General features: G+C 40.2%; 1 protein-coding gene across 2 annotated transcripts in view; it reads right to left on the bottom strand.

Annotated features, from left to right (window-relative positions):
- Nucleotides 1–9,048, bottom strand: part of LOC134078609 (ephrin type-A receptor 6-like) — a 113,095-nt gene extending 104,047 nt beyond the window's left edge. For both annotated transcript variants that reach the window (XM_062534660.1, XM_062534659.1), the window contains exons 1-2: nt 8,969–9,048; nt 2,670–2,734 (exon numbers count right to left, since the gene is read on the bottom strand). In XM_062534660.1, the coding sequence (XP_062390644.1) occupies nt 2,670–2,734; nt 8,969–9,047 (144 nt within the window). In that variant the 5' untranslated portion in view covers nt 9,048. The remainder of the gene's footprint in view (nt 1–2,669; nt 2,735–8,968) is intronic.
- Nucleotides 9,049–17,385: the final 8,337 nt, after the last annotated feature.

Consider the following 17,385-nt stretch of genomic DNA (forward strand, 5'->3'; position numbering starts at 1 on the left):
CATTAAATGACTGGTTATAGGATTATGGTTAAGACCAACAAACAAAAAAAGGTCGCCCTCCTAGGCATTACAGTTCTCACAATATTCACCGAAAACTGTGTCTGCACTACCCTCCTTTCGGGTGGTCCAGTCCGGCGGAGGGGTCAACAGATCAAAACGAAAAACAATGGTTCCATGCTATCCTTGTTGGGATATCCTACATGCCCACCAAGTTTTGTGAACCCTGGGAATCCTTGATGTAAAATTGCTCATGAAAGAAAAGAAAAAAAAGAAAGAAATCAGCGTTGCTGCCCGGCGGTCATAATGATACATATCACAATTTCTGTACTTGTCTGTACTCATAGAAATGAGAATGAGAGGGGAGATCTTTGATGAAACAGATGTTTGCCATGACTCTGGAGGAATGTGTGGAGCGTGAGGAGCAGAAGAGTATTGGATTAGATTAGAATCATGGATTTTACCCTTACCATAATCTGCTGCCTGTTAACTGAGGTCTATACTGTACATAGATTTAGCTAAATATGTTCAGATGTGTGGTTAATACACAGGCGCAAGCTATACATGAGGAAGCATTTATTTTCTTAATTCTTCTATATGATTAAAACATGATCTGATTCTGATTCCTTGGGTTATTGGGCACCACTGTTAATATACTGGTACGGTCAATATACTTTTTTTGCATAAAACACTCTCCTTAATGCATAATACGGCTAATTCACAGAAAATGTGTGTGTGTGTGAGTGTGTATGTGTTACAATCCTGCCTTTTCTCTCACATCAACATTTGAGAGATCTGACAGAGTGTTAAATGCAAGCCGGGATCTGGGCCCGTATTCAGAAAGAGTCTAGGGCTAAAAGTAGCTCCTAACTGGGGAATTTCTGAGAAACTCCTTAAAATAATGGGCATGTCAGTCGTAACTTTAGGACTTTTGACTTTTTAACTTTTAGACTTATTCTATAGTCTATTGCCTATGCCTATTTATTTATTTATCTATCTATCTATCGTCCTTTGTATCTCACCAGCAAAATTCTGTCACATCATCATCAACCAATCCAATCACCGTGGTTACTGCAAGTAAGTTCGTAAGTTCAAGCTCTTATCTTTTCTTGAGAGTTGAAAACTGCTCCTAGTTAAATAATTTTTTTTACTCAAATTGAGCTCAAAGCGGAAAAACACCGGCCTCATTCGCTTTTTTATGAAAACATGGCGCACTCTGCATTTTTAAAGTGGCAAAACGCTTCCTATCTGACCACAACCTTAGAGCCCTGATGGCCTGGACACCCTAATCAAGTTGTACAGTATGTACATTTTTCAGGTCATGCTTCTTTTAGGTCCTTTTCTTGGAGACTATTGCTTCTGGCTACGGCCTCATTACCTCCTGCTGTAAGCTTCTGCTTTCAATACAATAATTACGTGTTACTATAGCACCAAGAATGAGAAAAGATAAAGCTCATTTATTCACTTGTCGCAAGAGCAGGACTTTTTGAAGTGGGTTGTGTGGTGGGCAAAAAATGTTGTCATAGAAGACAAACTTGCAGGTGCGGTGAACCGATATCTCTTTTGAGCCTTCGGACTATGGTGGCTCAGTGTTTCACTTATCCTATGCAACTTGGAATGTAGAGCCATTTTACCTCACAAAGATCTCCCTCCCTTTTCTGCCCTTTCTCACCTCCCCCATGTTAAATATTCATGGCCAATCCAGTTTCCTGGGTAGGCCAGGAGAAGTCTTGACAGCTTAATCATGAAGTCAAGGCTGCAGCCAACCCTTTCCTCTTGGCTGCTGTCAGACTGACCTACATGATGTAATAGTCTTGCTTTTGACACAAATGTAGAGGAAAATACTCTGTTCAAGAACAATAATGAATATAACTGCAAGTGATGAAAGATCATGACACAAACACCTGTGGCCAAAAGCACCTGCTAGGCACTTGATCTTGACCCTTGAGCTTGAAGAAACATAACGTGGTAAAGGAGTGTTTACAACTTAAACAAAATGTATTACAGTGTTGGGGAGAGAGGAGACATCATTTTGAAGGTACGAAACAAGTCCAAAAGCAACCTATCGCACACTGGAGGGCGGAATATGTGCCTGTGAAAACAAATATTTCAGGTTTATAACTCCCTACAGTTCCTTTTGTAGTTTAAAATAGCGCTGGTCTAATAATACGCCCACCCCCTGTCAGATATGGGGACAAAAGCAAAAAAGTTCTCGACTAATTAATGTCATTACCTCCCTATTTTATTCTCCAGTGGCTGATGTGACATCCGGTGATGATGAACTGCTTAGAAAGTAATTTAGCGGTTTTGAGAGCAAAACAATGAAAGTGCCTCATATTATAACATCCTTCATCATAATGTATCCTTAGGAGAATGTAGTATATACTTAGTGTAACCAGAGGATAACAGAGAGTAATCACTCTAGGCAGTTTACAGATGAGAAGAGCAGGAGCTCGGACATTGCTCAACAAAGTTAATAATTTCTAGTGAAATCTCATTTATCTGAACTTCAAACAGTAGGATTCTTGTCTGTGGGTGACCATGACAATGATTATTAGCATGATTAGCAGAGTGAGCTTTTAACCAACCAGTTAGCAACACAGAGCCATATTATAAGGCACAGCCTACAGTACACAAATCCACACATTGGTTAGGGCACAGCTTGTACTTACCCCATTAATGGGATACGTTTTCCAACCCAATTCTCCCAGCACAGAGGTGGTGTCTAACAGCACAACTGCAAAGAAGCCAAAGGAAGGAGTTAGTGAAACATTTCTATTATTATTGAAATTACTTTTATTGGGTTATTGCATAAGTTTCCAAGCAAGATTTACAAGGTCAACAACATATTAAGTGATGGAAACCAATACTAACAAATGTTACAATATACATTGAAGTCAATATATGAACATAAAATACAACACATAAAATACCAGGAAATAGTCAAATTAAATATAGAGAGAAGAAACAAAAGGAAGGGGGGGGGGGGGGGGGGGGTTGAAAAATGTAATTGACATGAAATTCCATGTAAAACTGTTTGTTTCAACTGTTTGTTTCAACTTCTTTGTGTAAGAATCTGCAATATAATTTCATGAATTGATATATGAGCTGTGTGCCTTCTAAATCAATTGATTGATAAATGAATAAATCGCCTTGATGTAGAAATACATGTAACTGAAAATAGTCAAACCAGCAAGGACATGAGAAGGATTGTGCCATCAGATATCAAGATGACAAGCGACTTGATCAAAATCTCTGACAAAATGTTCAGTGAATTAAATCAGTATTTATTCTTCACTATTTAAGGACTTCATTCTTCACATTGTGGGTGCACGCATCAAGGGCTTGCAGCTTGTCTGGTTATGTTGATATGTAATGAACAAGATGCCCAAACTCTTCTGTAAACTAAGGTGGCCAGATGTCCGAGACCAAAACTGGGGACATAATCCCAAAAATGTGTGCAAAACGGGGACATTTTCAGTTTGACTATCAATCTGATAGAAATACATGCACACGTTTTATCTTCAAAAACGGGGACATAGGTAGTTTTTCTGTATTATCCCGGGGACAGGCAACCAAAAACGGGGACTGTCCCCTGAAATCGGGGATGTCTGGTCACCCTACTGTAAACTGCTAAACCCAGACAGAACTACCACCATCCTGTCCTCCCTGAGACTGTCCTATAGCAATCTTGTTTTCATGACAACAGTGAGAGTTTGGACACTGAACGAACCATCTCATCTAGACCTTTCCTGGTGTTGCTGCAAATAACACACCAGGTACCACTTACCAGATGCTACTGTAGCTCTCTGTCTGGATAGTCAGCTACAGTAAGGCTGCAACTCGGACTACTTCAACAGGGAGGGACCTCTGAAATGATCCAACTACTGTAGGCATTCTCTAGGCTGTCTAATCAGAGGATGCAAAAGAGTACTGTACCGCACGCACATCCAAAAAAAAAAGATAAAACTGGGTGCTGGACGGACAAGTGTATGTCAGGAAAGAGAACAAGAAGTCCGCACACCAGAATATGCTCCTCAGTTCTTTTTTTTTTTTAATGGTACTCAGTTTTTTTTTAATGGTAAATCACCATGTGAGTGATTTACTATTAAAATAACTGAGGAGCATATTGTGGTGTGCGGACTTCTTGTTCTTGTTCTTGTCTAGTCAGGAGACACACTGATAGCAAAAGTGTACTATTATACACCCCCATTTCAGACTCTGATTTCTTCCCCTCTCAGAGACAGGGATGGGGCTATGGAGACATACTCAACAGTCATACAGTACCTCAGAGACGCACTAGTAAGACAGTGCTTAAGACACAACAGAGAGTGCTTGAAAGTTTACTTGACTATGATACATTCCAAAGTCAAACACCAGAGAGCGCAAACCTCCGCCAAGCAAAAACATAACCGCCTCTTGGATCCAGACGGTGATACGGATCACTCACAAAATGTAATCGTTTCTTCCTTGGTTTATTTCAGACCTTCCCTGAAAATTCCATCGAAATCCATCCATAATTTTTTGAGTTATCTTGCAAACAAACAAACAAACAAACAAGACAGACAGACAGACAGACAGACGGACAAACAAACAAACAAACAAACAAACCCCAATGAAAACATAACCTCCTTGGCGGAGGCAATAATTATAACAGAATCAAGAAATCAGATTCCATGATGTAGAAAGATACAGTATGACAATAGAAAAACAAGCCTGGATTCCATGGGCCTAATTTTTGCCTCAGCTAGGGAATCAATTGCAGAATGAGGGACAGCAAGCTGGTGATGAGGTCTAAGCAACACATTAAAGCTTGTATTTTGGCTATGAAACCAAACCCGCTTTTGTTTAAATTCACACACCTATCACTACAGTAAAATAAGGTTTATTAAATGGTATTTTGAAGCATTAAAACGCTCCTCATACTGTATGCCGTATAGGCTAATTCATGCAACTGGTTAGCCTATGAGCTACGCACAGACACATTTGATAGGCATCATACCATAGCGCCCAATAAACGGCTCTGGAAATTCATAAACCATGCTTCAAACACGAGAAAACGAATGCCTGGTTCCCAGACCACATCTCATTGAGATGTGGTGAGGTTAGCCAGGCTAGCATTTCTCCAGTCCCACAATCTCCTGATCTTCATCAGTGTTCTCTTGGCCTGCCACTCCTAGTTGGATCATAGGCCACTTGTTGTCTGTCTATGTTTGAGCGTTCATGAATATGTGTGTACTGTACTGTGTATGTCGTTACCATATGCACATCCTAACCATCATCAGTGACTCCGTTCTAAATGCCCTGGTTTGACTCTCCTTGCATGTACACTGTACAGTATATCTCCCAAAACATCACGGGCAGAGACGCCCAATTTTGAATGTCTTGTGCTATTGTGAAACAGCCACTACCAACTCAGCAGACTCATGCCATGCTTTATGCTCTAGGTTTTAACATGTTTATAACTAGTTGATAGTGACAATTGACACTAGTATTATCTGTTGTGTAGCTGAATATGAATTAAACAGGAAATGATAGCGTCCAATAACGTAATAGCAGCCAACCTATATTCATCTCCATCCTGATCTCTAATAAGGATGCAATGCAATGAAAAAAAAAAAAAAAAATTGCACATGAATGCAGATAAGACAGCTTCCATAAAGTGAAGTGAATAACAACACATAGCCGAAAAAAACCAAAACAATAAAACAGCTGTGGCCATAGACTATGGGGGCAATACATAAGCCTTTCTCAGATCAGCGATAAAGCACTATATGATCCTTTCAAGTTAATGTGATTCATTATAACTGTACAATTTTCTTATTATCATTCGATCTTTAACCAAAACATTGGCTAACTTTTACATTACAGGTACCGGTAGCTTCTCAAGGATAATTCAATGAAAATCTGTGTGACAAATGTGTTTCATTTCTCAATCATTTCTCATTTATTAAAATGAAATTATCATGACTAACTCCAAACCCATTTTATATAACTGCACTGTACCTTAACTTCAGTTTGATTTCACTATTTGGCAAAAGAAGAATTGAAATCCCCCTGAGACCCATGACTTCTAACAATTCCATCCCTGAGGAATGTCATCATGGCGTGGGATAAAAATAGACTGGTCTGCGCATCGCTTATAAATAAGCACACTGTCTACACAGGGCCCACTGATCACTAGCTTCCAGCAGACAGCATGGGGCTTCGGTCTCATCTAGCATATGGGGCCAGCGTAGCGCAGCACACAGACTTCAACATCTACTGTACACTTAAACAAAATGAGAGAGAATGAGAATGAGATAGAATCAAAATGAGAGAAGTTCTGGACTGTATGACGACTTGAGTGTGTAAAACCTCTTGTGTGTCAGTAACATTTACACCCCACTTCACATAAACAAAAGCCTTTGCATGCTGGTTGCAGGGGGTAGAATCTGAATTGGCTCATGAATACCTGTTCTTGCCACTGAGTGGTGCAATACATCTAGCATTTCAGCAATAATCATCATGAGATCTCATTAGAATATAACTAACTGGATCACATGTGAACAAACCAAGTAGCACACAAAGAATCACCTTTGCATCTGTAAATTATAAAAAGTTATTTGAATACAAACGGGGAGAAGTAAGACTTCCCTAATGTGTCATATGTGGTATACTGTGGTATTATACAGGAGTGTTGGTAAACACTTCAGAACAAGCCTGGAGATCCTCTCTCTCTCTCTCTCTCTCTCTCTCTCTCTCTCTCTCCCTCCCTCCCTCCCTCTCACTCTCTCTCGCTCGCTCGCTCTGTCTCTGTTTGTGTGTGTGTGTGTGTGTGTGTGTGTGTGTGTGTGTGTGTGTGTGTGTGTGTGTGTGTGTGTGTGTGTGTGTGTGTGTTGCTGTTTGTTAATTACTCTGTGAGTTGACTATCTGAGGTCAGTTAAGAAGGAAAAGCCAAGGGGAGGTCTGGGGGTCACCTTATGGCACCTTCCGTATGACAGGCAGGCGAAGAGGAGGCAAGAGGGTATACGAGCACTGTCTCCCAATTTGATGCTAATGGGTTCATGAGATAATGGAATCTGGTGTAACATGAAAAATTATGCTATCAAGGCCTATTTGCACAAAATATCTAATAGCACCACCTAGCACGACTAGCCACTAAAATTGACTTGGCCTTTATAAAAAAATACATGAAACTTAATATTATCCAACAGCTTTTGCGATCAACTTTGTGACAGGTTGAATATGACTCAAGGTGTAGCTCATGTAAAAACACTCCCATTATTCAGTGCCCTTGTCACTGTCAGGGATACAGGAAGAAAACCAGATGCTATTGCTTGCTGGCATTACCAGATGTTATTAGCGTTTTGCACAACCTGTTCCTCGACACAGCACCTGTGTTGTTGAAAGTGAGAGCAGAAACATTGTGTAAAAGTCACAAAACAAGATTTCACTTGTATGAAGATCACAGACAACCAACAGCCAATAAAAATAATGTCCTTTATGAATCACTCAGGCCCCAACTATGTAAAAGCGGACAGAGCTTTTCAACAAGGCCAGAAAAAGCTGTATGGCTGTCTGGAATTCAAAAGCAACATCTAATTCCTATTTCGCCTCCCAAGAGCTGGAGCCTCATCCAATTTCACCTGTGAAATTCTCAATTCAGGCTGTTTGTCTGGGCAGATGTTGAAACTAATCTACTACACCTAAAACACTGATTTTACAACTCTTTCTCTTTCAGACAGACATCTACACACCCAATATTTATTTTAGACGACAGACACTCCATAGACAACCACACCGAGTTGAAACTAGAGAAAAACAATGAAAATGTGCCTTATGCACAACAGAGACATGCACTGAGGACTTTATTTCAAAAGTAACACAATGCTAGTCTTCACATTTAAATGTGCACTCTCTTGCTTTCAGCTTTTCATCCACATAAAAAAAAAAACGTTAACACAATTGAGGGATGGCATCTAAATCAGTTCCAAGCAATGTCATGTTACATGAATCTTTGACAGCACTGGGCTGATACTCATAGTGGCTGGCTATCATGTATTACTTGCCACCACATAAAAACAGAAAACAATAGTGTCCGTTTTATTGAGCCAAGCACAATATAAGAACTGGAGGGCTGATTCCTGAATGTTGCTGTAAAATCAATAGCAGTATTTCAACCCTGAGTGATAGCAGACACACACTGAGAGCTCTTCTTAACAAAGTTCACAGACTACCAGATCCATTTCACCTATCAAATGACATATCTGCTACAACCTACTTCAACGTTGTGTCCAACAAATAGTACTTCATTTGAAAAAGATCTATCTGTCTCAAATCTACGTCACAGACAAATAATCTTCATCCCGCATAATTTAGCACTTTCCATTACATTGTCTTCATGGATAATGAGAATGTATCTCTGTGAAATAAGGATAGACTACTATAGTTTAGAAATAAATCCATATTTCTGCATTGCCGTACTAACAACAGACAGCTGATTTCGCTCTCACAGAGAATAGAATTTGACGACTTTGGGCACATGGACATTTAAATGCGCAATTCCAGGTCACAAATAAGATGTTGATGTAAACAGTACATCTGGCTACTGTAGAAATAATCAAACTATATTTCTGAAGGCTGTTAAACAATTGATGCCGTTCTGTGTGTGTGTGTACATGCGTGTTCCGAAAGCAGTCGATGCTGCTGAAGTACGACGCTCTGGAGTAAATACTGCCAACCGAGAGAATTCGAGACAGATTTGGAAAAGACAGTGGTGAACAGATAGCCTACTGACAACGTGTTCAGAACGAACGTCTCACTTGTCACCTGATTATCTTGGATCAGGTGGGTTTGGTTTATGAAATAACATAGCCGATCAATTGTCCATTTTTTAATGTAGCTGTGCATCGCACAAATACGCAAAATTAAACTGTAGCGCATATAACGGGTTGGAAAACTATGTTAATGCCGGTTAATCTACTCTTACCTTGATTGCTCTGAGTTGAAGCTGAGAAGTGGAGCTTCAGGGACAGAAAAATGAGGCAAAATCCTACTCCAACAGTCATCTCTGAAATATCCACTTGGCGAGGTGTACTTGCGGAGCTTAGCGATATCCACGTGAATGTTTTGGGATTTATATCCTTTAAAATGTTTAAAAGCCTGATGACACACCACTCATCCTCGATTGCTAATATGCAATACGCCTGGACCGGTTGACACAAAACAGTCAATAAAGATCTCCATCACTTTACCGATGCAGCGAAGACGGTAACAAAGTTCACTTTTGTCTAAAATCAGGCTGGCCGCTGAAAATAAGTCATACTTCCTCTGTGTGGGTTGTTGCACATGGCAAAATCGACTTCACCTGACGTAGCCTATAAGCGCGCCTTGCTTTAAATATCAGTACGTAGTCCTTGTTTGTTTTTTGGAGTCATACTCCTATCTATCTACTGTATTCCTCTGGGAAGACAAAACCGATGCTTTCCAGTCCATTTGACTCCTGGGATAAAAATGACGTCTAGTTCGTCGCCGATAATTGTTAAGAACTCTTGAGACTGTGCGAACAAGTTAGCGTGCCCTGTCTGCGAAGCTCAACGGTGCTTATTCCGACCTGCATGCAGCAAATTACCGGAGCTGCGAAGGTGAGCCAGACCAAGGAAATCTCTCTCTGCGTGACTCTCTATGCTGGATGCTTGGCGCTAGAGGGTGTTAGCTGACAAGACAATACAGAACTTCATTTCACCACGACTTTAACTCTATAATCCCACAAATTAATAGGCCTAACAGTTAATACATTTACGTGTAGGAGAATTGACAACCCCCATCAGTGTTAATATGCTCCTGAATGTTTACATGTGCAAAATAATTTTTGTCATTGCAATTCTCGAAATACCTAATCGTCTGAAAATAGGCATAGACCTAATTCAAGTAGCCTATTTTAGAGTAGGCCCGCCTGTAGCCTATCCAAAATTAAATTATTTTTATTTTTATTTTTTTTCAATTATTATTGTATCTAACTTATAGGCACATGAATAGAATAAGCTTCACTTGTCATTCAACTTTCTGCACCTCAGTAGGCAACATCAGACTGAGGCATCAGGCATTACATTGGCTGAACGTTGTGTCTTCATAGTTTATTGACATGTGTACGCACTCCCAAACAAACACAGATATTTAGAGCAGTGTCCGTTTGTCATCTCGAGTAGCAGCAAAACATAGTTTTAGCGTTGCCTGCTTCATGTTTACAAGTACGGTATGCTATAAGTGATATGTTGGTGGCAGTTTAATCGTGTGTGCGTTTGTGTGGGTAGGGGGGCAGGTTTAAATGGCTAATAGTGGATTTGAATTACCTACAAACACTACAACATTTTAGTTGAATAAAATATCAATGTGGAAATTATAATAACTGTTGACAAGTGTGATACAGGTCAAATATACTCCACCAAGATATGATGTATTATATTTACAAACTCTGTCTGAACCAATGAGGTTTATGTTATAATGTCCACTATTATTCTAATTGATAAAAGACCACCACAGTGAACAGATGTGACTGTAGAATGCAATGCCTATCCCAACCAAACTGAAGCGATGGCTTCATGAGCAAGCATCACGAGGACCCATCGTGAGTGTGAGGACAGGTGGGTCTCCACAGGTGAGCCTTGCGGAGGTTTCGTGGGCCTGGTGGGGAAGTTGTGTGTTCCTGCCGTGGTTCTTTCTTCGGGCAATTAGGCTACTTTGCCGAGCCTACATCAACAGGACTTAAGCACTTGTACTGTAAGTGAAGCCTACTTGTTGTACATGAAGGCTGCTTTATTGGTGATGGTGTGTTTGCTGCTTTTGTTTGTAGTTGTTGTTGTTGTTGTTGTTGTTGATGATGTTGCATCCCATATAGTGTTGTTGTGTACTGTTAATTAGGCTTGGCTGTTTATTGGCCAGTGAGCACTGTAGGAAATCCCCTACCTATAGCACAAGGACACCTCTCTGTATGAAACGAATTATTTACATTTTGGTTGCATCTTACTTATTGGCTGACCTTTTTGTTAAATATGAGTGTTATAAATAATGGATTGCTACCTACCCATTGTGGCACACTTTTGTTTTTTACATGCAAAACTATGTGCAAAATACCATTACTATAACTATTATAAAGGTGTAATAAAAACATTGTGTTCACTGTGCATTTTCACGAAGCACTACTTAAGACTTTATAAATCCAGCCATTTTTAAAGGTCTGTGTCTGGACACTTTTTCCTTTGTGAGTGGGTGTGGGATATTTTGAGAGATGGTGATATGGCACTGGAAGAAATCAATTTGAAGAGGAGTCTGAGTCACACACACACACACACACACACACACACACACACACACACACACACACACATTCTCTTAGGCAAGGAACATACCCATTTAATCTTGAACCAAAGTGCATTTGCCTCATTTAATAAGATCAGAACAAAAAATCACAAATGATAAAAAAAACAACTGTGGAACCTGTAACAAGATAAATAAATGTTAACTGATGAGCCATATGGCAATTTTCATCCAGGGGTTATCTAATGATTTGTAGTGCAAAGCGTTTGGGGCCCTGTATTACAGTTCATGATGAAGAACAAAACAAGAGGTGCTAATCACCTGCTGAACCAGAGCAAATCTGTTTGCACCAGCACACCATGCAGGTCTGCCACACATGAGATTCCTCAGTGTTTGTTGCTTTAATAATTTCAATTTCAATTTAATTTTACTTACAGAGCGCCAAAACATTACACATGTTTCATGGCGCTTTACAGAGTGTTAAACATTCAAAGAGAGCCCATGAGTAACAGGGGCCAGGAAAAACTCCATATAGGAAGAAACCTCAGACAGATCAGATAATCCAACAAAACACTATAAAAGGCTCCTTACAGAGTCAACATACACTGACAGTTTTCTGGTTATTAGTATTCTTTTCTACTATCTAATTAATGAGCAGCATGCTATGTGTTCTTGTTCAGAGTTCATGGATATTGTTTGTACTGAATTGTGATTGTGTACCATATCTGGATTGCCATTGGTGATTTGGTGTGTCCACTTCGAGATAGAGAGGTATCTAGAGCCTGAGTGGATTATATGACTGGGAAAGACAATCTCAGTGGTATCTGCTTGCCTAATGACGCAGCATGAAATCGCTAGAAACAACAACAAAAAAAAAATTGTGGTGCTTACTGCATGGGTAAGATACCTCTACAGGACAAGACATTTTTTTCCCTGGGACTCTGGCCACCTCCCCTTTAATGTTTAATGGGGCATGGATTTTAATCTGGAGTTATGTGATGCTAGAGAATGAGAGGAGCAAATACAGTAAGATTATATTTATGAGAGGTTAGTGTCATATCAATAGCCCCCCCAGCAACCTCACATATAACACATATTTTAGTGATTAAATTAAGGCTGCTTCACAAAGACCCTTGCTAAATTGTGTAACACAACAGACACAGTGTCACTGTTTGTTAAAACTGATAACATTTCAGTTGGAGGGGGACAATTTTTTAACTCAATACACAAATGATCAAATGATCAAATGTCCTTGCTCGCCTTCTGCTATTTTTGTTTTATTTCTATTCTGTATGGATTGTGGTCATTTGTAATAACTACTCATTTGAATAATCATCTGACCTCAGTTCCCAATGTGGATTAAAAGTAGTGCATTACCATCAAACCATAATAATAATAAGATTCAAAGTATTTTTATTATTATTATTGAAAAAAATTACCTGTATGTCCATTAAGATATCTGTTGTCACATGATTCCCAGATGCATAACATTTACCAAAACATTATCAAGCACTGTAAGTGCAGAGACCTGTTTTCTGTATGTTACTGTATCCCTTCAACTTTTATCTCATGGAACAACATTCAATCACTCTGCTATATGTTTTAACAAAAGATCAACAGTATTGGCATAATGGCATGGAGTCCAGCTGATAAAGATGTGATTTGGATGGGAACCTGCTGATTTGACTGGGAAACTGGTGGGCCTTTATACTATTACTTGGTCTTAGCATTGTAGACTCATGAATTATTTTTTAAGACTGGTTTTGTCATCAAACTAACATTCAGCGAAGACACAACGCGACTGGTAGATGCAAAGCTATGGCCGCACAAACAGATGTGCTTTCTGAATAGTAATAATGTCTATGAAGCCAGATGAAATAGCAGCACTAAGCTTGGAGCCTAGCTCCCTTAAATATGTTCAAGTCTGGATGACTAACAACTTTTTGCTTCTGATCTCAGACAAAAAAAAAGAAGAAGCTATGGTTGTGGGCCTTAAACACACCATCCCCCAACTTTCACCCAACTTTCACCCAATGGCCTCATCATTGATTGAGACACTACTCGCCCAACACTCACATAAGATCTCATAGAAATCCTTTGGAACTAAGGGTACTGTAATGTTACCGAAGTCAAGAAAATCAGAACTCTTCTTTCCAACATAAAGCCCAGAGTCAAGCTTTGGGCTACCGTAGGGATTTTATAGTCTCATAGTGCCCATCAAGAACTCTTCTCAAAATGCAGGACCTCTTCCAAGAGTGTCTAAAGCAGAGCCCTTTGCTATGAAGCCCCTGTCATTTAGAATAACCTTCCTTCCTCTACCCGAGAAGTGGATACTCTCTGCTTTAAAGTCTACATTTAAGACTTTCATCTGTATTACTCCCCATAGTTAGGAAGTGATGGTCTGCACAAATCCAGCATTCATCACAGAGCCCCTGGTGGAGAGGGATGTCTTTGTTGCTGTCTCTCTGCGACTGCATGGCCAGAAATAGATGATAGGTTCAGCTCCAGATCATGCAGGTGGTGGTAGTGCTGCACCAGTATGCAGCATCTCCGCTACTTAAAGGTGAACTATACAAGTTTTTTTGTTTAATTGACATTAACTGATCAGCTTCGGAGTCATTGGAATGCTTAATTTACTTATTTTGGGTTGAATGTTAGCAGTCTCGCTTCCCCCTAGCGCCTGTGAACTGAAAAAAACACGCTTGCAAGTTTGTGCCAACGGGCCAGTGGCATGACAAACAGAGAGTTTCACAGCATCACAATCATGCTCTTGAAGAGGCAGACTGACCAATTGAGGAGTGTTGTAAAATATACATGCTAAAGCTGTAGGGGAAGCTCTGCAGAGAAACCTGCGAGCGTAAAACGAGAAAACGGCGAAGAAATGGCCAAACCTGCATAGTTCCTCTTTAAGGCGGTGTCTGCCACACCTCATGTGTCTTATGTGCCATACACAGGGTTTGTGCACACAGAGACACTAAGCCAAAACAACAACTGTTTTGCCTATTTACCCTAATACAGATGTCATCATTACCATGCTAACTATTTGGAGATCAACTGCTACACCATACAACTAATGTGCCATAAAAGCCCTTCCTCTTTGGCAACTATAACGTGTCATTTACAATCTGTCCTTTTACTTGTCTCGATCCTTTCCCTGTTTAGTAGGACCGCTGATTGTAGAGGGGCCGTGACCAATGTTCTACACAATAGCTCATTCCATTCTGTCATCATGTCAACTCACTTCAGATTCTCCACTGTGAGCTCCTTCTGTCTCATGCTTCCTGTTGTTACCCATTACTACCTAACATTGCAATCCAAACCTCTACTACTACTTGCCAACTGCATCACACACATTTGGATTGCCAGCTAAACTGAAATGGTCACAATAATCCATTCATTTTGTTACACGTAATCAGAGTACGTAAAGATACACAATATTCCTGTCAAATCATCATACGTGTTTGCTGTCAGGAGACTCTTATGTTGCTCTCTCCCTCTTCACACCCTGCAGCATGTGTGCATGCCTGCTGCACCGCACGTACAGAGCCATGTGTGCTGATATGATACATATCTGTGGTATTTGCTTGATTCTGTGTGTATGAGATATCTGCCTGCTCTCTTCTTCTCTCGTGTCCATTCCCCCATTCTCCATCCCTCTGCTGGGCCAGCCTCAAGTAGTTCCTCCCCCCCGAGCTGGGTTCTGCTCAAGGCTTCCTCCTGTTGAATAGGGCTTTTCTTTGCCATAGGGTTTTTTTCCCAGCCTTGCGCCTGTTATAAGGGGTTCAGGTATAAGGCCCATAGGACAGTCTATTGTCAGTTCTATAAGTGAACAAAATTGTATGGAATGGAATGGAATTATTACTAATTCAGTGAATGAATTAGATATGCCATTATATAAATAAGCAATGTTTTCAGTTTGCGCTTGCATCAAATGCGTGTCTCTTATAGGGACTTGACTTTCTAAACAAGAACTGTGGAAAAAAGTATCTTCACCATTGATGCACATCAGCTATCATAGCATTTATTGAATCTCTTACTCTATTAAAGTCTATGCCATAAATCACAAAAAAGTATTTTCTCAGCAAAGCTAGATTTACACAGATAGGTTAAGTGGGATCACATGTGCTCTACAAAGGCTGTGAATCAAGCTGTCTCAAAAAGTGTAGAGATCTGTATTAATCATAACAGCTATCTTCTCCGGACAAGTGCCTTCTATGGTCTAGTTATTGACGAAATGCTTGTGGAGAAAAGATGAGGGGGTGTCGGTTGAAATTTTGAGAGCATGGGCTTTTTGAAGAAGAGGCCTTTGGGAAGAATCATGAGATAGAGGAGGCAATGGACAGATAAGAGGAGTGTGTGAAAGCCAGCTAGCTCAAACCCACCACATTCGCTCACAACATAACAAAAAAGAGAGTGAATGGGGAATCAAAATCTGGGTCTGTGATGTAATTTGTAAGATTGAGAGTCTGAATTTTACAAGCGAAGATGAAGATAACGGTTATAATGTTCTTTTTTTTGCGATCAAATGTTTTTTATTCAGTACAGTCACACAGAGTGGCGCAGCACCATCGCATGGAGCTGTTTTCAAATGACAAACAATACGCTGAGACACGAGAGCACGTCCCAGGACCAGACAACACAGAGAGGAGAGACAGCAAGGAGGGAGACATAATAAACACAAAACAGTAAGAAATGTCTGCAGCTTACAAATATGCAAAAACAGACATATACACGCACACACAGACTTGGAGACTTGGACTTGGAGGGTCATTATGCCTTTGACAACTACTTCTGGCTATGTCTTGTGGTGAAACCATGTCTGTTGTGTCTTATATGTGTATGTGATTGTTGATTGTTTATGTGTTTGTAAGGCTGCTGAATCAACAGAATTTCCCTTTGGGATGATTAAAGTATCTATCTATATCTATCTATCTATCACACACAGTCATAAACATAACACACATAAACAAAAGACATTGACAGAGAGACAGACTTATAAGACACAAGGGACCAAATACAGGCAAATAGAGACGTAAGAAGGCTATAGCACAGTCTACTGTACAGCATGCATTTCAATGATTCAGCAATGTTGAGCCAAGTGTCCAAAGTCTTTTCTGATGCTCCATTTATGTGAGCTGTAGAGAGCTCCATATATCTGACATCCAGGTTATCATATTCTTAACTCCAAAAGACATACTGTCCTACAATAATATGTCATGCGTTAACTGCTTAGATTTGACTCAAAATAAATGTATGAAAAAATATTGAGTTAAACGTATTGACAAACCAATGCACTGGTAAACCATGGAATATCACAAATGAAACTTACATCAAGTCAAGAAAACACAGTGGTCAAGTCTCGCTCAGCAGTCTAAACCTCGTATCCATTAGAGACACAAAGATGCCACTGAGTTGAGTGAGAAGTGCAAATGGCGTTTACTGCGGAGCTGAGGAGGATTGCATGCTGGCTGCAAGTCTTTCCTGACCACATTGATCGCTATCTAATCTGAGAGATGGGTGGCAGCGAGGCAGAATAATGGGAGAAGACATTAGCCCGTAACAGGCCTCACTGGCAGCCTGATGACCCTCAAAACACCCGTTTTAACGGCCCTTTTCAAAAGCTACACTTCACCCCCAGAGAAGACAGAGTTTCCCCCGGACTCCCTTCCAGGGGAGGAGCTGTCCTGATCGGGTCAAGCGCAGTATATCGCCAGTGGTATAGCAGCTGTATGTGAAGGCTGCAGAAACATGCTCTGTTTACATTACCTTTTCACTGTTTGGTCATTGATTGTTGGCAAAGTATTGGACCAGACACACTGGACGAGCTGAGAGATCCTGCAGCGGAGGATAACAGGAAGGTCAGACTTCCTCACACGTAAGATGGCCATCACCATCTGTCACTGAGGTATATTGTACTTGCTAGATCATTAAATTCATAACAGCTTACTTAGGAAGTAGGTGGTCTTTTTTACTCTTTTTAAATATCTGTCAAGATCGGCCCCGTCTGTTTCATTGGCATCCCTCTGATCTGCAAAAGAGCTTGGAGTGATAATTATTAAGCACTATTTTTGCCTTAGACATCCTAATTGC

The sequence above is a fragment of the Sardina pilchardus genome, chromosome 4 (genome assembly GCF_963854185.1).
Source record: "Sardina pilchardus chromosome 4, fSarPil1.1, whole genome shotgun sequence".
Taxonomy (NCBI): Eukaryota; Metazoa; Chordata; class Actinopteri; order Clupeiformes; family Clupeidae; genus Sardina; species Sardina pilchardus.